This window comes from Garra rufa, chromosome 25 (genome assembly GCF_049309525.1).
Source record: "Garra rufa chromosome 25, GarRuf1.0, whole genome shotgun sequence".
In the NCBI taxonomy this organism is placed as follows: Eukaryota; Metazoa; Chordata; class Actinopteri; order Cypriniformes; family Cyprinidae; genus Garra; species Garra rufa.
In genome coordinates this window covers 23,519,940-23,542,654 of record NC_133385.1, presented here as the reverse complement: position 1 = coordinate 23,542,654, position 22,715 = coordinate 23,519,940, and the positions used below count along the sequence as shown (strand labels likewise).

The 22,715-nt window shown below is 36.1% G+C and overlaps 2 protein-coding genes across 3 annotated transcripts in view; both read right to left on the bottom strand.

Annotated features, from left to right (window-relative positions):
- Positions 1–608: 608 nt before the first annotated feature.
- syt18b (synaptotagmin XVIIIb) lies at positions 609–5,719 on the bottom strand. 2 transcript variants are annotated; one of them, XR_012342274.1, is made up of 3 exons: positions 5,195–5,719; positions 3,686–4,921; positions 609–1,357 (listed from the first exon to the last, which is right to left on the bottom strand). XR_012342274.1 is itself a non-coding variant. In XM_073832193.1 (2 exons), the coding sequence occupies exons 1-2, from the start codon at positions 5,337–5,339 to the stop codon at positions 3,951–3,953; spliced, it is 1,116 nt and encodes a 371-aa protein (XP_073688294.1). In that variant the 5' UTR covers positions 5,340–5,719; the 3' UTR covers positions 3,123–3,950. The 2 variants fall into 2 exon arrangements, 1 of the variants encoding a protein (XP_073688294.1); XM_073832193.1 differs by lacking the exon at positions 609–1,357 and having other exon boundaries at positions 3,123–4,921.
- Positions 5,720–7,579: 1,860 nt separating this feature from the next.
- The window catches only part of arid3b (AT-rich interactive domain 3B), a 46,641-nt gene continuing 31,505 nt past the window's right edge, over positions 7,580–22,715 (bottom strand). The window contains exons 5-9 of the mRNA XM_073831791.1: positions 16,672–16,855; positions 16,337–16,587; positions 12,334–12,639; positions 12,153–12,242; positions 7,580–9,404 (exon numbers count right to left, since the gene is read on the bottom strand). Coding sequence (XP_073687892.1) covers positions 9,244–9,404; positions 12,153–12,242; positions 12,334–12,639; positions 16,337–16,587; positions 16,672–16,855 — 992 coding nt within the window. The 3' untranslated portion in view covers positions 7,580–9,243. The remainder of the gene's footprint in view (positions 9,405–12,152; positions 12,243–12,333; positions 12,640–16,336; positions 16,588–16,671; positions 16,856–22,715) is intronic.

Sequence of the window (22,715 nt, the reverse complement as noted above, 5' to 3'; positions counted from 1 at the left end):
CTTTCCTCGCAGATGTCAGGAGTGAGAGATGCAATGGAAAATCTAAAAGAGAGAAATCTGCTTGAAGGTGAAAAGTGTGACCAGTCCAATCATATATGTGACCCTGGACCACAAACCAGTCATTAGGGTCAATTTCTTGAAAGTGAGATTCATACATCAATACATAAGAGGAATAAATAAGCTTTCCATTGATGTATGGTTTGTTAGGATAGGACAATATTTTTGCACTGTTTAAAAATCTGAAATCTGAGGGTGCAAAAAATCTAAATAATGAGAAAATCGCCTTTAAAGTTGTCCAAATGAAGCGTATTACTAACCAGAAATTAAGTTTTGATATTTGATATTTACGGTAGGAAATTTACAAAATATCTTCATGGAGCATGATCTTTACTTAATATCCTTATGATTTTTGGCATAAAAGAAAAATAGATAATAAATATACCTGTGCGACATAAGACTGGTTTTGTGGTCCAGGGTCACATATGATCATCAGGGCCCAGTTTGATTGTTCAAGTTTGTTTGGGGTCCTACTATTTTAGTTTTTCAGAATGCTAGTTGCTATTGTTGTGTAACTGTGTTTCTTTTCTGTCTTGCTGGTCTAGCTAAAGTAATATCTCCTCAACCAAACTTACAACAGGACCGATTTCCCCTGGGCTGCTATGATGGAACATTCCTCGCAAAGCAGGTTGAGGTTTGTGACTCAGATTTGGAAGATATGGAAGGGTCCATCTGAGGAGGAGAGGGGAGTCAACATCTGGAGTAATGATAATCAATTATAAAAATCCATTCATATTTTACTGACAATTACTAAATGCATTACTTATACTTATTATACAAATTACTTATACAGTACAGCTAAGCTATTAAAAAATAAACACTAATTTTCTGAAGCATGTTGCCAGATTTTCACTATAGCTTGCTTGACATGGAGGTAAATTTAAAATTAGACACGAAAAACCAACATGATGCCATATGAAACAGACTTTATTTATCAGTTTTTGAAATGATCACTTTTTCTATAAACACTTACTTTTTATTGTCTTGAATGCAAGTTAAAGAGTTTATTCAGAGATATTTAATTTCACTGATACATACAGTATATTTGTATTGAGTTTATACAACAAAAAGAGTCAAAAATGTCTTGTAACATAGGATATAGAATGCCAGTATAATAAAGGTCATTAATGTCTCTCCATAGTTGGGTCAGATTTGAGGTCATGTCAGCTTTTCATTTTGCATTTTTGGTTGAATAACATGATGTTGCGTAGTTTCTGCTTGACTTGTGCTACACAGTGAGTCTATCCCTCTTCATTGGCCTCCAAACCAACATGAACATGCCCAGTGACACTGAGCACCTCTGCCAAAAGAAAAAGATGAAATATTCAATAAAATATGCATTATGAAGAATTACTTACCCTCATAACATTGTAGCCTTGTAACATTACATGTGAACCACTGAAGTCACTATTTTAATGATTTTCTTACTACCTTTCTGGGCCTTGAATGTGTTAGTGGCGTTGCTTTCTATAGAGGGTCAGAAGGATAGATTTTCATCAAAAATATCTTAATATGAGTTCCGAAGATGAACAAAGGTCCTACGGGTTTAGAACAACATGAGGGTGAGTAATTAATGACAGAAATTTTGTTTTTGGGTGAACTATCTCTTTAACTATCAAAATCAGTGTTAATACGCAGTCATACAACATATGTAACACCATGAGATTTCATACATGTTTTCTATGGAGATAAATGCTGTATAAGTAAATGGCCCCAATGGCCGAGGTTTGAGCAGGTCTGAAATGAAAAGGATCTGACTGCTGTCTGAAGGATTGAAGAGGGAGGGGGATTAAACTGCAATGTCATTAAAATAGGCTGATCTCCTGTGGATCTTGACTCTCGCAAGACAAGCGTTTAATCCCGGACATTAAAAGCAAACATTTAGGCTTAGTTTATGATGGATAAATCCTCTAGCTTTTACATAACAGCCGTGTAAGATGGACCCACCGTATGCATATGGCAGACGTGCTGTCATATCATGACAAATGTATTCGTAGGAGGGATTTGTGGTGCAATATGCTTTCCTGCACTCCCAGGACATTAAACAGTTTTCCGAGAACTATTGTAAATTGTATGTGGACAATATGGAACCTTTTGACATTTTAAGCTTTGTGTAAGTTTTTTTGTGTGAAATTTGGTTAATGGAGAATTTAAAACTGTCCACATTTGAATTTTTAAGAACTGTTAGTCTTTCATTTAGCCATCTTGTCTGATGGTAACATCTCCATGTCGTCTTCAATCACACAATAAATTCATGCCACCTCTGTAAAGTAATGAAACACACCTCGTGCTCACCTCGTCATCTTTTTGGCCCCGCTCGAACACAAAAACTTTGCCTATTAATGGCCCTGTCCCAAATGTCCTCCTCTAAGTCCACATCTGGGATGATATGATTTGCAAAAATTGCCAGGTAGAAGTCTACTGTTTAGCCCGATCCAGTATGGCCTTGGAGAAAGGGCACACTAATGGAATATACTAGCTTGTGAGCACCCTTCTGAATAATAAAATGATTTGTCCCTATTTGGGACAGAACTTGTGAGTCTGGGCAGGAGTAACCAATCCAGCTCCTGAAATGTTTTTATTCATAGACTTTAGTTGTTCCAACATTGATCAAACACACCTGTCTAATAATGAAAACCTTGATTTACTGCTCTGGGTGTGTTTGATTGGGGTTGGAGTCGGAACCAGCTGGCTTCCGTTATGCTCACCCTAATAAACCTCATCCGGCTCATGGCACCAATGTAACCCCTATGGTCCTAACCACTCCACTCTGAGCGGGACTTGAACAAGCTGGCCTCAGTTACACTCATCACCCTAAGCCTCACTTTCATCTGGGTCACTGCACCAATGTAACTCCTCTAGTCCTAACTTCCCCACTCTGAACGGGACTCAAACCCATGCACTAACAAGGACGCTAAAGAACGCAACCTCTAGTATCAGTTGCTAGTGCGTCTCTTGAGATCAGGAGAGTGAGGTTTACCTGCACAGCTCTTACAATCTGGCTTATGTTACACAAAGTTAGTGGTAGGGTATCCTGTTTATAATTTTATGGAAGACTAAGAATCTTCAGCACCAGTCCTGAAGGTTGGGGGTTGGGGCGGGGTTTTGCAGACTTTAGTATCAATCCCAGTTTAACTCCCTGTTGTTGTTGTTTGTGAGTAGTTTTCAACACTTTGATTAACTTGTTTGGGTGTGTTTAGTTAGGGCAAGGGTCTCCAAACTTGGTCCTGGACAGCTGATGTCCTGCTGAGTTTAGCTCCAACTTGCCTCAACACACCTGCCTAAAAAAAGTTTTTAGCAAGCCTAGTTAGACCTTGATTAGCTAGTTCAGGTGTGTTTAATTAGGGTTGGAGCTAAACACTGCAGGACACCTGCTCTCCAGGACAGAGTTTGGATACACCTAGGTTAGGGTTAGAGCTAAACTCTGGTCCGCCAGGGTTGGAGATGATGAGCCCTATTTTAGGGTTCAAAAGTTTCCCCCATTGAAAGAGTGCTTTCAATGCCCCTTTTGGTCTGGACTTCAGAGTTTTTCAACATAATCTTTAAACTTGTATAACTAACAGTCAAACTGATATGAGGCCAAGGGCAGCATTTGGGAGAGGGTGAGAACAGTGAGTTGTAATCTCACCTGGAGTCTGGTTGGCAAGATTGTCTGCTTTCAGGATGAGGACTTTAAGCCGATGGACCAGAGTGTGGTACTGAAACAAGATAAAGAGCTGACCATAGACCTTGTGACCTCTTTCTGATTCTTGGGAGGTCATATTCTGAGAGGGTCATCAATGTTCATATCCAATTAAAGTCGAGCATGTTGAATAAAAAAAGCCACTCTTGTCCTTTGAAAGAGAACATTAGGTGTACGTATTTGAGATGTCTGGGTTAATGTTTAAGACAGTCTAGTCCACAACTTGCCTTAGTTTTCTAACGCAGTTGACAGGCCTGTCTGGTGTCCAGTCCAGACTACTGCAGCAAACTTCCAGCTCCTCAAACAGGGTTGTCTTTGGATTATCATGCATGAAGCTGGACAGTCTAAGCGTGCAACTCTTAAGCCCCTCTAGAGATCCGACATTGATCACCAAGTTCTTTTTATAGAGTCCTGAGCTAAGGTTGTAATCGTTGGCAGAAATATCCAGAGGTCCAGGGAAAAGTGGGGGCAGCCTGGCCTGGAAAGTCACTTCTTCAAATTGATGGACTGCACCGGTTATATCCACTAAGGATACAGTGAGTGTGTTCTGGGTTGAAGAGAAGGTCAGGTTAAAGTGCAAAAAGGGATCTAACGTCTCACTGCAAGTATTTGAACCATAGTTAGGAATTAAAGGCTTGTCCTGTAGTATACCTTGGGTTTGATGTGAAGAAAGGTCACAAGGTGATCGTGGGTTGGGAATAGTTAACCTTCTGTGCTCGCTACATGAGTAACTATCTCCAGCCACAGTGCAGTGCCGTTCCAGAACCTTCCGGGTCTTTGTGAGAAGACCAAGTTTTGGGAAAGAGGGGAGAGAGGAGCGGCCACTGGCCATGGAGACTGTTGGGGAACTGAGTCTTCTCATTTGGAAGCATGACTTGTTAACCTCGAAAACAGCAGTCAACTCTTCATCTGATGGTGTAGAGCTCTCGAAAGCAGATGGATAGTCTTGAACCCCTCCTTCCAGGTCCTCATACTGCAATTTGTTAGTTGTGGCTCCGGATAAAGGGGCAGGATTCAAAGCCACAGTCACGTGATCCACAGAATCAGGAGGACGGGGTGTCCTCACAGACTTTTTGTCTTCTTTGTCTTTGTGTCTGTTCTTTAACCAACAAATGGCGCAGCCCAGGATAAGGGACAAACACAGGACCACCAAACCCACACTCAAAAGAATCTGCAAGTGGACTGAAGAGACAGAGTAGGGTTAGAACAGGATTTTAATCCGTAACTATCATTCCAAATGTCGGAACAACTGTTAAATCGTAATCCGCAAACAAAGGAAACAATTGAATCCACATAAAGTCAGTGTTCTGTAACAGAACAGTAAAAACCAGAGATGAACTGCAGAACTTATATCTGAAATCTAAATAATCAAAATGATGGTTGGTTTCGCAGACTTGTCTACTATTTGCCTGACAAACACATCCCAAGTGTGCTAGTAGGTTAGGTCTACCATACCTTCATGCTGCTTTGTGAAGAGCACCTGCACCAGTAGCCAGAGAAACAAGAGGACAATGATTCCCTCGATCATTCCCTTGCAACCGAATAGTAAGACGGACTGCCACACAGGTTGCTCAGAGTTCTCCTCCTCCTCAGTAGGCATGATGACCAAGGAACACCACAGCTCTCACTTCATCTTCACTTTCTGAAGTAACATCATGTATTTCCAAAGAGGTAACTTCAGAAGTCCACTAATTGAACCAGGATCTTTCATCTGTATGCATCTCTAGGGATGAACAACCAATTTCTTTCAGAGGTTCTACTGGACACTTCTTTTTTTAGCTATAAGTCACAACTGATTTTGCAGTCTTTTGTCAAAATGCTTCAAGATGAACCTCAACCAGTTTCCCATTAGCATACCATCCATCAAGTTGTCCGAATACATTTTCTGTGATTAAAATCCAAATTGACAGTCTACACAAAATCCCATTGATTCTTCTCTTGTGGTCTTTCCTCTTCTACACCTGTCTTTTGATTATATCCAGGGTAGTAATCCTCTCCACTGACTCCCTTGGTGAGAGGTTGAGATGAGTTTATAGGGAGGTCCTGCACAGGACAGGGGCGGGACAAGCCAGAGATGGCGAGAAGAGACACTGTACTGGTGACGGGTCAAGGACAACTATGCCATGTGTCCAACACTGTGCCTATTAAAAGGGCATCAACAGGACAATCCCATCCGACCACCCCCACAAAACAGCATCTGTCACGTCCACTGCGAGTTCCGCACACAATCAAAATCTCTAGTCTGTTTATGTGAATTGCAGTTTTAAGCAGATTGGAAGTAAATATGCATGCATTTCATCATTACGTGGATGACATACATGAATCGTATCAAATATTTTTTTTAAGGCTTATAAAGGCAGATCTACAACATCAGATTCAATTAGATTTGAAACCAAAAGATTGATGTACTGCCTCTTGGTGTTTTAAGACATGAACTGCATCTTAGTGCTTACACTACTTACACTCTTAGTACTTAGTACTACAACTACTTGTTTGAAGTAGTTTTTTTTTTGTCCGTTTTAAGTTTTTATTTGAGTTACATTAGTACTTAAGTAAAAAATGGTACTTTAAATAGCTAAATGAGAATGAAAAATATTTATAAACTTTTTAATATAGTTTTTGTTAACTATAAAAACCTGGCAAAACCACCAATAGTGATCATGGTAAAATAAAATAAAATAAATTTCAGGCCTCCAAAATTAAAATAAAATATAACAGAATTTTAAATCACATTACAGGCCTCCAAAAATATATTTATATAAAATTACAAAAAAAACAACAACATTTTAATGCCTCCCAAAATAAAATAAAATAAACAATTCAGACTTGCAAAAACAAAAAAATAAATAAAAAATAATCACATTTCATGCCTCCAAAAATAAAATACAATTTATTTAAAATTATATTTGTTTATACATTTTAAATATTGTATTGTATAACTAAAATTGGGGTAAATGTGACTTTTACATATAATTTGTAATAATAAAAAATAAAATAATCACATTTTATGCCTCCAAAAATAAAATACAATTTATTTAAAATTATATTCGTTTGTACATTTTATATATTGCATTGTATATCTAAAAATTGGGGTAAATGTGACTTTTAGATTTAATATATGACTAAAACTTGGGGTAAATGTGACTTTTACATTAAATTCTTAATTTAAAAAAATTCAGGCCTCCAAAAATAATCAAATCAAAATCTAATTTCAGGCCTCCAAAAATAAAACTAAATAAAATAAAAATACATTTCAGGCCTCCAAAAATAAAATAAAATTAAACAAAGTGTACTTAAAATTAAATAAAATTTAGGCAACTACGTATAAAATTAAATAAAATTTCAGGCCCCCAAAAATAAAATTAAATCAAATTAAATATATTTCAGGCCTCCAAAAATAAAATGTATTTACAATTATTTTTGTTTGTGTATTTTTATATAGAAAATATAACAAAGTTTAGGCCACCCAAAATAAAATAAAATAAAGTCAGGCCCCCAAAATAAAATTAAATTAAATACATTTCAGGCCTTTAAAATAAAATTTATTTACAATTATATTTGTTTGTGTATTTTTATATAAAAACAAAACAAATTTCAGGCCCCCAAAAATACAATACAATTAAATTAAATTTCTGGTCCCCATTTGTATATTTGATATATTGACACTGTATAACTTAAACATGGATAAATATGACTTTTACATTTAAATAAACTAAAATAAAACTACGTCCATGATAAAGGAATGCAATTCACTTTACAGTCAGCCAAAACGAGTCATATTTCACAGACTCTTTTCAAATCACATTAATAAATAAGAAAAAACACAAAACAAAGGAAATCTTGCATCAGATCAGACTTTAATTTCATTGTGTAAAGTTGCATGTGTTTATACAGTGAGGTCATCAAAGCGGATAACAAACACATGGTCTTTGGTTTTCAGCTATGTCGTCATCTGAACAATATAGAAATCAAAACAGAACAAACTAAAAAAAAAAAAAAGTGTCTGTATCCCAGCAGGTCCCAGGGTCAAGCAAACGCAGGATTATACACGGCTAAAATGTAGAGGAAGTGTAATGTGTCGGAAGACAGTTTCTGCGATAATCAATACTTCACGGATATGAGACGCTGCATCAGAAATCTTCAAACAAGAATCTCATCTCGCACTTCCGTATTAACTGAGGTATTTCGCTAATTCGGTTTATTACCTGAGAGACGTTTTGCAGCATTTCAGTGACGTACTGCAGGCAGTCGAACTACATCCGAGGTAAATCCTGACTGAGGTAGCTATTTCAGTCCCACGCTGACCGACTTCTATCTAGTGTCATTCGTTTCAGGAGGTTCTGAAGTTCAAATTTATGAAGAAAAACAAAAAAGAAATTCCTGAGAAACTCGCTTTCCAATATGGAAAGATACGTGAGGTCTGAAGTTCAACAATTAAAATACAAAATAAAAAACATCCAATCTTCCCGATTTGAACGTTATCCTGCTTTTCCGTGACCTGGTTTGTTTTAAAAGAACTCGTATGTAAGAATAGCACATTAAATCCAGGCTCTCATATTTACGAGGCCGTACATGATCGTCCAACGCACAGAAATGATTGACACGTGCGACACAAACCGTGCGTGTCCGCATAATTTCTTTTCAACCATACATTGTCTTGTGTCTGAGGTAGAGAAAAATCTTTCAACCAAACTGTTGCCTGTAAATATGTCTAAATAAGAACAAAAAAAACGAAACCTCTCAGCGGTGTAAAATCTCAAACTCAAAACTCTCAAATCATATTAATATTTCTGTATCTAGAAGCTAAAAAACAACGGAAATAGAAAAAAAATAAAATCAAGTAAATATTTTTTTTTTTTAAAAGGAGAAAAACAAACAATATCTGTGACCCCTTTTCTTACCAAACCAACTTCGCAACACTTGACGGGGATTGTAGCGCATTTTTAAAATCCATCAAAGAGCAACACAGCAGTATCATAATCGATCCTGAGTCTTTTTTAAATTCACTGCAGATGAGGTAAATCCAACAAAGTTTAAATAAGAGAATTAATAGACAGCGAAAAGAGAGAGAGAAAAAGTGTCAACCACAACCTTTGGCAGAAGTAGACTTGAAATCATGCCACGATTGCTTCGCAGATCAGTGAGGGAATGACTGTGAAAGGCATGATTGCAGTGTTTCCACTCACGATAGCACTGAGATTAAGACAGCTGAGGTATTCGGTTATAGCAAACATTTTTAAAAACCTTCTCAGTCCTGAGAAAACATCTTGATGTAGATGTAGAGAAGAGACGGCGGGGTTCGTGATGAGCTTTAACAGCTGATGAGTTTGTAGGAGAGTGTGTATGTGTGTGGTCCTCCCTTCAGTGGAAGGAAAACACAGCTGTGGTTTGTGCGGGAGGCGGACTGTGATTCGTCCAGTCGCCTCTAGAGGGCAGAACGGCTGTGGAGAGACTGTGGTTTGGGTTGGGCTGACTGGCCGTTTGGTTTAGGGAGCTGGTGATTGTTAGGGTGACACTCCTGCGGCTGGTTCCACAGAGTCAGGGCCCTTCGAGGAGGAAGAGGAGGAGGAAGAAGGGACGCCGGGGCTGAGGGTGGAGGTCTGGCCTGGGAACATGGCTGTGACCGCGGCGGGAACGGGTCCGGACTTCTGAGCATATAAGGACCCTGGAAATAGTATTGAAAAATGCCTTCATTCATTTACTTCACTCTGAAATGTTTATAATTGTACACTATTGTTCAAAAGGTTAGGGTCAGTAAGAAATTGGATAATTGAATGCAACCTTGCTGAATAAAAGTATTAAAATGACTATATATAATGTTGCAAAAAACAAAAACAACTTTATTATTTAAAATAAATGCCATTTTTTTTTAGAACGTCAAAAAAGTATTTGGTTTCCACAAAACACAAGTTATTTCTGAAGGATCATGTGATACTAAAAAAAAGGAATGGCTGCTGAAAATTCAGATTTTACCATCACAAGAAAAAAGGCATTTTAAAATATATTAACATGAAAACAGTTATTTTAAAAGTAATAGTATCTCACAATATTTTTTTTTCTGTATTTTTGATACGATTTTGAGAAAACACAACATGTCTTAAAATAAATAAATACCCTTAATTGATTCAATGCCAGGTTAAATTGTTAGATTAAAAAAAAGAAACTAGAGCAGAAATGAAATGCAGAAATAAATGTGATAAAAACCCTAAAAATTAGGACAGTCCTACACTTATATCCCAAAATGCTAGATTTTAGATTTTACTAGATTGCTTCAAATTTTAAAGTGTTTAACCAGCTACATAAATCTTGTAAGTATTACTCTGGGTTATCAAAATTAACAAAATAAAAAAATAAAATAAAACACAATACATTTAATATTGTATTTGTTTGTATATTTAATATATTGACAGTATAACTAAAAATTGGAGTAAATGTGACTTTTACAACTATGAAACTATTAAAAAAAAACTATAAACTGGCAAAACCAAACATAGTGACCATGGTCTCACATTCATGCCCCCAAAAATAAATAAAATATAATATAATAAAATTCAGGCCTACACGAATAGAAGAAAAAAAGTAAATAAATAAATAACAATTGAAAAAGAAGAAAAAAGAAAAACAGTTCAGCCTCCAAACAAAAAAAAAAGAAAAAAAAAAGAAAAGAGAATGAAAAAAATAAAAGAAAAAAAATAAATAAATAAAATAATAATAATAAAAAATAATAGAAAATTCAGACCTCCAAAAATAAAATTCATTTACAATTATATTTATTCGTATATTTTATATATTGACACTGTATAACTAAAAATTGGAGTAAATGTGACTATTTACTATTTTAGTACTTAGTAGCTAAATGAAAATGAAATGTTTTTGTGGCAACTGAACTTTATTATACTTTTTGTTAAAAATAATAAACCTGGCAAAACTACCCTTCTTAAAAATTAAATAAAATAAATATAAAAGTAAAATAAAATAAAAGGTATAATAATGTTCACAAAAATATTAACCAGTACAAGTTATTTCTGAAGGATCATGTGACACTAAAAAAAGGAATAATGGCTGCTGAAAAAATTGTTAGATAAAAAAAAAAAAAAAAAACTAGAGCAAAAAATTTGATAAAAACCCTAAAAATTAGGACAGTCCTACACTTATATCCCAAAATGTTAGATTTTAAATTTTACTAGATTGCTTCAAATTTTAAAGTGTTTAACCAGCTACATAAATCTTGTAAGTATTACTCTGGGTTATCAAAATTAACACATATCAATTTTTTTTTTTTTTTACATTTTAGTACTTTTAAGTAGATATAAAAAAAACTAGGCCATAGTGACCATCCATAGTGACCATGGTTTCACATTTCATGTCCCCAAAAATAAATAAAATATAATAAAATTCAGGCCTACACGAGAAAAAAAAAAGTAAATAAATAAAAATTGAAAAAGAAGAAAAAAGAAACAATTCAGGCCTCCAACATAAATAAATAATTAAAAATAAATAAATAAAATAAAATTCAGGCTTCCAAAAATTAAAGTAAAATTCATTTACAATATATTTATATATTGACACCATATAACTAAAAATTGGAGTAAATGTGACTATTTACTATTTTAGTACTTCAAGTAGCTAAATGAAAAGGAAAAATGTTTTTGTGGCAACTGAAAATTATCATAGTTTTTGTTAAAAATCATAAACCTGGCAAAACTACCCCCCGCCCCAAAAAATAGAAAAAATAAAAATAAATATACGAGTTAAATAAAACAAAATTAAGGTCTCTAAAAATAAAATAAATTTACATTTACATTTATTTGTATGTTTGATATATTGACACCATAATACAAAAAAATTGAGCAAACTTGACTTTTACCTTTTTTATTTTAGTTATTATAGTTTAAGTAGCTAAATGAAAATGAAAAATGTTTTTTGTGGCAACTTAACTTTATTATAGTTTTTGTTAAAAAAAAAAAATTCATAAACCTGGCAAAACCACCCATAGTGACCATGGCATCACATTTCAGGCCCCCAAAAATAAAATAAAATAAATACATGCATAAATAAATACAATTTAAATCCCAAAATGCTAGATTTTAAATTTTACTAGATTGCTTTAAATTTTAAAGTGTTTATTCAGCTACATAAAACTCGTAAGTATTACTCTGGGTTATCAAAATAAACAAGGATAAAATCAAATATTTATATATTAAAATAATATATTTTATCTGTAACCATAGTATGTTTGCACACAATTCAAATCATGGTCTAAGATTTCTTTTTTTCCCTAGGAATAAAATAAACCAAATCCAGAGTAGAATGGTTTCAAAGCGATGAAAAGTGGGTCTTGGAGTAACCTGAGGTTAAGTACGTTAGACAATATTGGACAATCCCACACGTGCACAAATACAATAATACACACCTGAGTAAATAATCCCGTTGACCTCCACAGACACAGTAATGCTAGCAGAGCCATTAGAAGAAATGCTGAGAGACAGGTCCTGCTTTTCTTCTGAAAACAAAACCAAAACACACGACGTACGTCTTATTTTCTAAGCCACTGTACATGTTTTGGAAAAAAAAAAAATGGTTACGGTACTCACCGCGGGTGTTGATGGTGTTGTTCATCCGCAGGTTGGCAGGGTTCACCTGTGATGCCATGGCCAGCAGGTTTTGTTGGAAAGCCTGCTGCAGTAGCCTCTGCTGTTCTTCCGCCAGACGCGCCATCTTCCTCTCAGGCCCCTCCATCATGGCGGCCCCCGCGTTCGCCACTCCAGCGCCCATGCCGGTCTCCAGCCTCTCCCTTAGCTGCTCCAGGGTGGCGGCACGTGCCAGCTGCTGCTGATGCCCGAGAGCCAGCGCTAAGGGGAGTCGACCGGGCAACATGGAGGCTGGACCGTCCTCTGGGACTGAGGAAACAAAAAGCCTTACGTTTAGTACACTCTACTTACTGTATCACATCCATAATGTTATTAATGACAGTACAATTCCTCACATCAACATTCAACACATCAACTTCCATATTTATATGCATGTAAAAAGGTTATTTAAAGGGACATTTCCATCAAAAAAAAAACTGAAAATTACCCCATGATTTACTCACGCTTAAGCCATTGTAAATGTATATGACTTTCTTCTTTCACACAAATATAATCAGAGCTATATTAAAAAAAAAAAATAATGTCCAAGCTTTATAATGGCAGCAAATGGCTGTCGAGATTTTGAAGTCCAATAAAGTGCATCCATCCATCATAAAAAGTGCTCCACATGGCTCCAGGTTAATAAAGGCTTTGTGAAGTGAATCGATGTGTTTGTGTAAGGTAAAATATCCATATTTACTCTTTATTAACCATAATCTCTAGCTTCTGCTAACTTTCGTATGTGTGTTTACAAGTGTCTGGTTCCAGCAGATGATGTTGGACGAAGGCGAAACGTAAGCTGAGAACATGCTAGTCTCGTAAGAACCAAGTTGTTTCCAGCAAAGGAAAACCAGTCTCGTCTTGGCTTCTATCGAAATCTCTGCGCTTCCATGTTCGTCACTTCTCACCAGAGCTCACGCTACGTCTATGTCACAGTGGTAATTTTGACAACAAATTTTGCTTTACTTTTAGACATACTCTTTTGACTAAAATGCCATTTATTTTTACTCACTTTTTGGTCCTCTGAATTGTTTTAGTTTTAGTCTAACTAAACCAATTTGATTTTAGCTGACAAAATTGCATGTAGATTTTAGTCGACTAAATCTCCAGTAAATTTTGTCAGCTAAAATCTAATGGGTTTAGTTACAGCGTAATGCATTTATTAAGACGTAATCGATGGTGTTTACGTTAATACTCATCACCATTCATGCGACACGAAAGAGTATGTGTGCATTCTTCAGTGTTTAAAAAAAAAAAAAAAAAAAAAAAAAAAAGGAACAAATTGAGTTTTCTTTTGCATCGTCAAATTGATCCATGTCTGCTCTTCTCTTACTCCCAGCAGATTAGTTCTGAATGAATCTCTTCCCAAATCATCTCTCCCGAACATTTTCATCTCGTTTTTATTCATTGATGAAAGCATAATTCAAAATGCGTTTTAGTTTGCTATTGTCTTGTTTTTTGTTTGTGTACAAAATGTTGTTGACGAAAATTACGAACACTGCTATATCATCCCGCTCTCGTGAACACACACACAACAGTGAAAGCCAGAGATTACGGCTAATAACACAAACTCATCAATTTACTTCAATTTTGCGGAGACATTTGGAGCATTTTTTTTTGATGGATGGATGCACTTTATTGGACTTTACTTTATTTCATTTTAGGGTGAACAATCCCTTTAAGGGAGGAAAAAAATGATTGGTGGAGATTTTGCCTCAGAATCATGAGTAATGTAGTTTTTCCACTAGGAACTTAACTGTTATTGAGTAAAAATAATAAAGGGTGATACTTCTAACTGAAGCACATACCATTGATTAACAGCCTCATAGCTCAAATTAGGTCTGTTTTTTAAAGTTTATAAGTTACTGTTAAAAATTAATTCCTCTATAGGAAAAATTAATGTGAGATTTTATTTATGGAAACCTGATTGTTGCCGTCTACTGAACCACACCTAAATACAAGTTTGCTTAAATACTACTTGCTAGTATGCCTATTGGCTACCAATAATCCAATAGATGACATTATATTATATTAGCTTTTGGTGAAATTGTCAAGATAGATATTTTGACATGAACATAGTTTCCTGTATTATACATTAGGATAAGCGATTCATTTACTTCAGCCCATGGGGTCAGTAGAGCCTCACAGGAAAATGCAGTGTCTTAATGGATTTTGCACTCACAGTTTCCCAAATCACACCAGGAAACCTGCTCCATTTCCTACACACACTTCCTGCCTGGTTTTGGTTCAATATTGGTTCAAAGTTGATTTAAGTAAGTGTGGTGATTAAATTATTTAAAATTTAATTAAAAGTGTTTTTTGCAACAGCGAAACCAATTAAATGTAAATTTCACTGTACAGCTAGAATATTTTTAGTGAGTATGTTTACATATGCAAGGACAGCTTTTTTTAAGCAGATATTCAGTTAGGTTTTTGAATTGGAGGATCATGTGACACTGAAGACTGGAGTAATGATGCTGAAAATTCAGCTTTGCATTAGAGGAATACATTACATTTTAAAGTATATTCAAATAGGAAGCATCTTTTAAAAATAATTAACATATACAGTGCCTTGCAAAAGTATTCATATCCCTTAATTTTTTTCACATTTTGTTGTTGCAGCATTATGTTAAATTGCTTTAAATTATTTTTTTCCCCACATCAATCTACATCTCATACACCATATTGACAAAGCACAAAACAGGTTTGTAACAACTATTTTGCAACTATATATGCAAATTTATTAGAAATAAAAAACTAAAAAAATCCTGTCACATTACTATTCATACCATTTTCTGGGACACTCAAAATTTAGCTCAGGAGCATTCATATTGCTTCTAGATGTTACTACACTTTGAGTGGAGTTAAACTGTGGCAAATTCATTTGAATGAGTATGATTTAGAAAGGCACAAACCTCTCAGAAAAGGTCTAACAGCTGAAAATGCATATCAGAGCAAAAAACAAGACCTGAGGTCAAGATAACTGCTCAGTGACAGACTTGTGTTAAGGCAATGATCTAGGGAAGAGTTCAGAAAAAAATCTGCTGCATTGAAGGTTCACAGAAGCATGTAGCCTCCATTATCCATAATGGAAGACGACTGGAACAACTAGGACTCTAGAAAATGTCTGCCAGCCCCCATCCAAGCTGACAGAGCTTGAGAGGTGAAAAGGTGAGGCAAAGAATGGCAGATAATTGCCAAATGCAGATGTGCAAAGCTTCATACCCAAAAAGACTTGAGGCTGTAAAGGTGCTTCGACTATGTACTGAGTTAAGGGTATGAATACTTATGCAATGTACTTATTTCAGTGTTTTAAATCTTAAATAAATTTGTAAAATTTGCAAATCTGGTTTTTGCTTTGTCATTATTATGGTGTATGGAGTGTAAATTGATGTGGGGAAAAACTCATTTAAAGCAGTTTAACATAATGCTGCAACAAAACGTGAAAAAAATTAAGGGGTATGAATTTTGCAAGGCACTTTACACATAAATTTAAATATTTAACAACATTACTGCTTTTAACATTTTGAATCAAATAAATGCAGGCTTGATGAGCAGAAGATTAAGATTCTTACCGTTAAAAAACTTTTGACTGGTAGTGGAAATAAACATACGCATGTTCATAATCTTTTCCTACTGATCAGAAAATTCCATGTCTACTCCACTCTTTCCAATCTGATTGAAATTGCATTTGAGCGCAACCTAATGGATTGAGGTGCTTACCTGAAGGTTTTTCAGTCCGATTAGGCCAATCAATCCAATTATAAATGAATTATTTGAGTGCAAGTAAAAGTAGCTATAAGAATGTGGCTCTCCGTCTCACCACTAGGGTGTGCAAATACACCAAATGCCTAATATGGTATGCGATGATTTTCTTTTGCCTAAACAAATGATTCTAGGAAATTAAGGAAATGTGGCTTATAGTCTCTCAAGCACAAACGATTATCTCTCGAAAAAGGCTACACACCTGTGGCTTTCTTCAGGGCAGGACTGGGAGTGGCCTGAAGTCCGTTGTGTCCAGTGGCGGGCAGGTGCATTTTTGGAGGAGAGAGGAGGTGAGGGGCTGAAGCACTGGGAGAAGGGGAGAAGCGGTACAGGCTGTTGCTATATCCTGGACGACGGCCCTCTCTGCGATTGCTGTCGATGGCTGCCTGCAGCTCTCCAGGGGAGCTCAGACCCTTCTTCTCACATTCATATGGATACAGGTACTTCATATACCTATGGAACAAATCAACAACTGTCAGCCTGTCACTGAAGGTATTTTCCAAGATGTTTGTACATGGAAAACGTCAGTGATCTTACTGTGTGCGCAGGGTGAAAGCGGCGCTGGTGATGGAGGTGGGCAGGTTCAGGCCTTTAGTGATCTCCCTCCAGATCTTCTTGTTTATCACCTCCACCAGACCTCCCTTCTCAGTCACTAGCTTATAGAGCATGTATAGATCTAACACCTGCTTGGCCATGATGGGGATTCGATTCACAGGAGTACCTAGAGAAAACAATGGACAGGAATAGCTGAGTTAAAGTATTTTGTGTGATGGATCACATCAAACTGGTAGAGTACCTAAGTATTTATATTAAATGATGAGCGAAAAGTAGGTTATAGCATTAAACAGAGATTGAAGTGATTGAGATTTTAATCTGTGAGCAATGAGCTGGTGTGGGTTGGCCAGTGCAATGAAGCTCATTTGGAGGGATTGCGACAACTAAAACCGCACAAGCACACATGATTGCATGCACACGCTCTGTTAGCGCAGATACACAAGTGTGTACGGACAGGAGAGGAGGGGCTTTGAGCCCCCATAATGCCATGCTCAAATCCTCCCCCCACATACCACGCTGGGCCTATTCTGGAATAAAACCAATTAATGTATGTGTGCGTGCGTGTGCTTTGTGAGAAGTGGGGGGTTTAAATAGTCCTGGTGAGTTAAGGTCAGGATTATGGCCTAATTAAGCCACTTCATTCTCATTAACTTGGATTCGCATGCACATAGATGGACACCTGTGCACTAAACAAATATCAATGGATAACACCAATTCTGTAGCTCAAAAAAAAAGTGCTGGGAAACGATTAAACACAATTAAATCACAGTCAACATAAAAGTTATTGTGTACCTAATATATGTACTGTGTATATTTATTATGTATGCATGTATATATATTTATTATGTGTGCATGTATATATATTTATTATGTATGCATGTATATATATATATGAGTGGTGGGCCGTTATCGGCGTTAACGTGCGGCGTTAACGTGAGACTCTTATCAGGCGATAAAAAAAAATATCGCCGTTAATCTATTCTCAAAGTTGGGTTGGGAGCTGGGTCTAAACTATGTAAGCTATGATGACTTTCACTTTGATATTTTAGCGCGGATGACGTATACCTTATATGAATTGCACTGTAGGGGGCGGGAACGAGTCTTCAACTTCTGTGAAATTACCACATCAAATGAGACGTGCAAACGTCATCAAGTTATGAAGCCGCTTCAGGGCAGGTGCGTGCGTTGTTAGACACTTTTTACTGGGGCACGTGTCCCAATGAAAATCTGCTGTGCCCCAGTAAAATCTCAAGTTTGAGTTATAATTTACTTTGATAATCCCGAAATAAAGACATTAAACTATATGCAACAACTGAATTGACGCTTCTAAAAGCAACGCAGTTTAATCGAAGCACGGAGAAATCCATGCCCGTGCGCGTCTGTGTATTTAACGGCAACGCGCACGTCGTGGAGCCTTTTGCGCAGAAGTACTTGGTTACACAAGTTTGTATAGGTAATTATGTTGTAAATGCAATTGTCAAGCAGTTTGTGATGCATTTTGGAAACAGGAGATGAGCGCCTGATCTAATGCGCCACCTGGCCCGTTCTCGAAGACTTACTTTTAGTCATTATTTGGGTAGCACACATATTCTGAATGCCTTCAGCAGAATTCAAATTAGCCATTTTAATCTAGATTAATTCCAAGATTTAATCTAGATTAAAAAAAATTAATCTATGCCCACCCCTAATATATATATATATATATATATATATATATATATATATATATATACACACACACACACACACACACACACACACACACACATACACATTAGTGCTGGGCGATATGGAAATATCATACATCACGATATGGATTATTTTATATCACAATAAAGTACGTTTTCAGTTATTCTCTGAAAAGTTTGACAAAAATATCATTGCATACTTTTTTTTTGCAACTTTATTTTGAAGTGACATTTAACTGAACTGTCACAAATGAGAAAAATACATTTTAGTGCAGCAATATAAATGTATCAAATTATCCACATCATAGTTATTTAAATGGTGTTATCAAAATAAACTATTTGTTTTTATTTAAAGTGCACAACCATTTCAAGTTTCAAGAGCAGAAAAGCACTCAATTATAAAAAATAAACACAAAACATTTTTCAACCTTGTAGTGCAAAGTTTGCAAACCAAAATAAAGTATCAAAAGTAAATATCAGAGTTGAACATAACACTGTTTAAGGCGGGTTTGGGTTGTTTATACATTGACCCCGAGCATCACTGATAGCTAGCTTGATAGAGATGGATCACTCAAATTAGAAAGAGTGTAAAGGCTATGATGACAGCAATAGACATTAGACGGTGTTACCGGTTTTAAGACGCAACACCGGTGACATCACTTTTCCACCGTGACACCGTCCTCACATTTTTTTTTTTTTAAGTATTCGTTTTTTTTAATTAAATATTTATTTGAATTAAATGGAAAATATAATTCTAAATAATTTACTTAAGACAAGAGCATGCACTATAATTAAAAACTGAACATAGCTACAATGCGTCATATTTCATTTATCACGTGAGGAGAACGAGAGGAGTCGAATTTACAGAAAGAGAATGGCGGACGATTTAGTGTCAAAACGCAATGCAAAAGCGCCTGCTTGGGAATATTTTGAGTTCAAACCAACTGCTAAAAGGGAACCTGAAGACGGTAATGAGGCAATCTGCAAACTTTGCCTGACAAAGGTGGCAGCATCTGGAGGAAACACAACTAATTTATACACGCACCTTCAAGCGCTCCCCGACTGCTGACTTGTCATTTTTGTAGCCTAATGTCATTTTGGAAGTTTTTCTTTTATATTCGTTTCTTGTTCGTTCGTTTAATCTTATTTCAACTTTGTGCAATTTATTTATTTATCTTTCTATTTTATTTTCTTATTCGTTTTAAAAACATTCTAACATAGGCTACGTAATAAACGTTCTATGGTTGTTATTTGTTTGGTTCCAACTTCCAGTTTTTTCAGCCTGTAGCATTGTTGGTTTTTTTTCGTTATGTTAATAAAAGTTCTGTGTTTAATATCAGTGATTTTTTTCGTTGTCTCCATTCAAACAATTGACGCCGAATTGCCAATTCCCGCAAAACTGAAAGTGAAAGTATAATACGGACGCATTTATAAGCCATTTAAAAGCAGAAAAAAAGGGGGGAAATCTGGATTTCCTCATCGTCACAACCCTAATGAGCGGTAAATTATAGTTCACAAGGAATTTGTTTGTTCCTTCTAGATACTGAATATTTTTAGGTGAAAGCATGATTTAAACAGGTACAATACTAATTCACACGCAATCGCTCTGTTAATACATTAAAACAAATGTAATCGTATCCGATTTCGAATGAGCAGAAATCTTTAAGAAATGCAGCGATCCATAGGTAAAATAACTGACGAAAATGTATTTTTATTTTCATTACAAACTTTGCACTGCATAAAGCAGCAGTTATACTCTTTTAATGCTGACAATGTTATTAGCTTGGTATGTGGTAGGAACAAAGTTTGCACACTAGTGTTCCAAACTCTCCTGTTATTTTATTTTAGTATTTTTTTTAATTTTAATGTGTTATGAACAGGACCGTTATATTTCGAACATTATTTCTGAATTTTTTGATGCGGAGCGAAGGTGGAGCGGTGTTTCTGATATCAGTGAGCGAGGAGTGGAGCGGGAGCGGGAAATTGTGAACCCGGAGCGGAGCTGGAGCGGAGCGATTATTAAATGCACAGAGGGCAAATTGTTGCCGCTCCACTCTGCTCACATACTCTGTCTGTAGTAGAGTATGCATTGCATAGCGACAAGACATTATCATACATTTGTCATAGCCTATTTAATGCAATATTTTCTTTAGTAATTGATCAAATTTGGTTAGAAACGATAGAAGAGAAATAGGACGATAGACACTTTTCTATCATCCCCACGATATATATCGTCATATCGCCCAGCACTAATATATATATATATATATATATATATATATATATAGGGCTGGGCGGTATGACCAAAATTTAATTTCACGGTATGAGAATTTTTATTTCACCTTAACGATATCTTTCACGATAGTTTTTTTATATATGTAGTTATTCCAGAAAATGTACAAAAGGGCTTTATATAATAAATAAGCTTGAATATTTAAGAAAAGAAAAGGACTTGATCTTATTTGATTATTTTGTATTTTATTCCTCCTCCTGCTCAGGATTTTCTTTTGAGCCCTCATTGTCTGTTCATTTCTCCTTTTCCATGTTTTTACAACCTCCCAGTGTATCCTACAGTCTTGCATTCAACGGTTTGACCAGTCAGCCTCAGGCGTGCTGCACGTGATTTGGCCACACCCACTTATTTACATTTCGCTGTATACACGGAATAAAAAATTATTTTACGGTACACATTTCATTCCACGGTAACGCTATATACCGTCATAGCGCCCAGCCCTAATAAATATATATATATATATATATATGACCATGGACCACAAAACCAGTCATAAGGTTAAATTTTACAACACTGAGGTGTATACAACATATGAAAGCTCAATAAATAAGCTTTCTATTGATATATGGTTTGTTATGATAGGACAATATTTGGCTGAGATACATCTATTTGAAAATCTGGAATCTGAGGGTGCAAAAAATCTAAATACTGAGAAAATCACCTTTAAAGTTCTCCAAATTAAGTTCTTAACAATGCATATTACTAATCAAAAATTACATTGATATATTTATAGTAGGAATTTTACAAAAAATCTTCATGGAACATGATCTTAATTTCCTTATGATTTTTGGCATAAAAGAAAAATCTAGAATTTTGACCCATACAATGTATTTTTGGCTATTACTACAAATATACCCCAGCGACTTAAGGTTTTGTGGTCCAGGGTCACATATACATATATATATACACACACACACACTTTCAGAAAACAATATAATGAATTATAGTCACTAACAAACAAACACCCAACGTCTGTTTCGTGGTTGTTTATAGGCTTCCTCTTGAGTTATCAGGATCAGAACGTTCTGTTCTCAAACCCCTCATAGCAAACAGCCATAAAGCGTTCATTTAGCCAGTGTAATTTAGAAGCCCAGGCCTCCAAGACAAGGCCCAGCACCCCCCGGAGAGTCCGGAGCAAGAGCTCCCTTTGAAAGGCAGTTATTTAATGCTGGGAATGACATTACTCATTCATCAAACAATCGCTGCTCAGATTCGAGCCAAAGGTTAGCGCTAGGTCAGCGAGCTCCAGATTCAGGTACAGGTCCACAGGAAATCGCGGCGTCTAGAGAGCGACCTTGTGACGCTCTCCATAACTGCAAAACCAATTTAGCTCAAACTCAAGAATGGAAAAGTCATTGGAAGCCTTTTCCTGCTAAAGAGGCTTCATTATTGATTGATGCGAGCTGTGCTACGGCTTAATGCTGAAGCATTGCGCTCCTAATTGATATCATGTTGTCTCCCTTCATACGTCTCAAGAAATGGCCAACGGGACACGTCAGATGGGGTTAATGAAATAAAAGCGTGGTACGCAAATGTATAAATGTTGAACGCATCTACAAAAGCACTTCACAAACTAATACAATGCTGTTACTGTTTTGCATGTTGATTTTGATTTCATAGACTTATCTGTTTGCTGACAGGAAGTGGAAGCAATTTTGAACTAATTTACTTTATCACACCATCTAATTTTATCCCCTCCCCCATAGAAAAAAAAAAAAAAAAAAAAAAAAAGAGGCCAGTGAATCTGACCACTGCCCTATATATAGGAGGAAACAGCTGCCCACATTAAGCAGCAAGCTTTCTGCGATGAACCAATAAGGCGCCCCTAGACGCCGGGCTGGTGAAGGAAATTCCACACTCGGACCTAAACAATGAGTGCCATTCTTACTGTAACGCAGCTGTAGAGAGGAAGTGAGGGGGCATACAGGAAGTGCATGGTCTGACATCTGACGAAAGATCCTGGACGATGCTGTGTGGCTAGATCTTTTGTTTTGATAAGCCGAAAAACGTTTCAGTTACTGCCTGATCACATTTCATCCCAAAGT

Excerpts from the sequence above, each read along its gene's own strand:
- syt18b (XM_073832193.1), bottom strand. The coding sequence starts at position 5,339 with ATGCCTACTGAGGAGGAGGAGAACTCTGAGCAACCTGTGTGGCAGTCC. Across the intron at positions 4,922-5,194 it reads CTTCACAAAGCAGCATGAAG|TCCACTTGCAGATTCTTTTG; the intron begins GTATGGTAGACC and ends CTGTCTCTTCAG.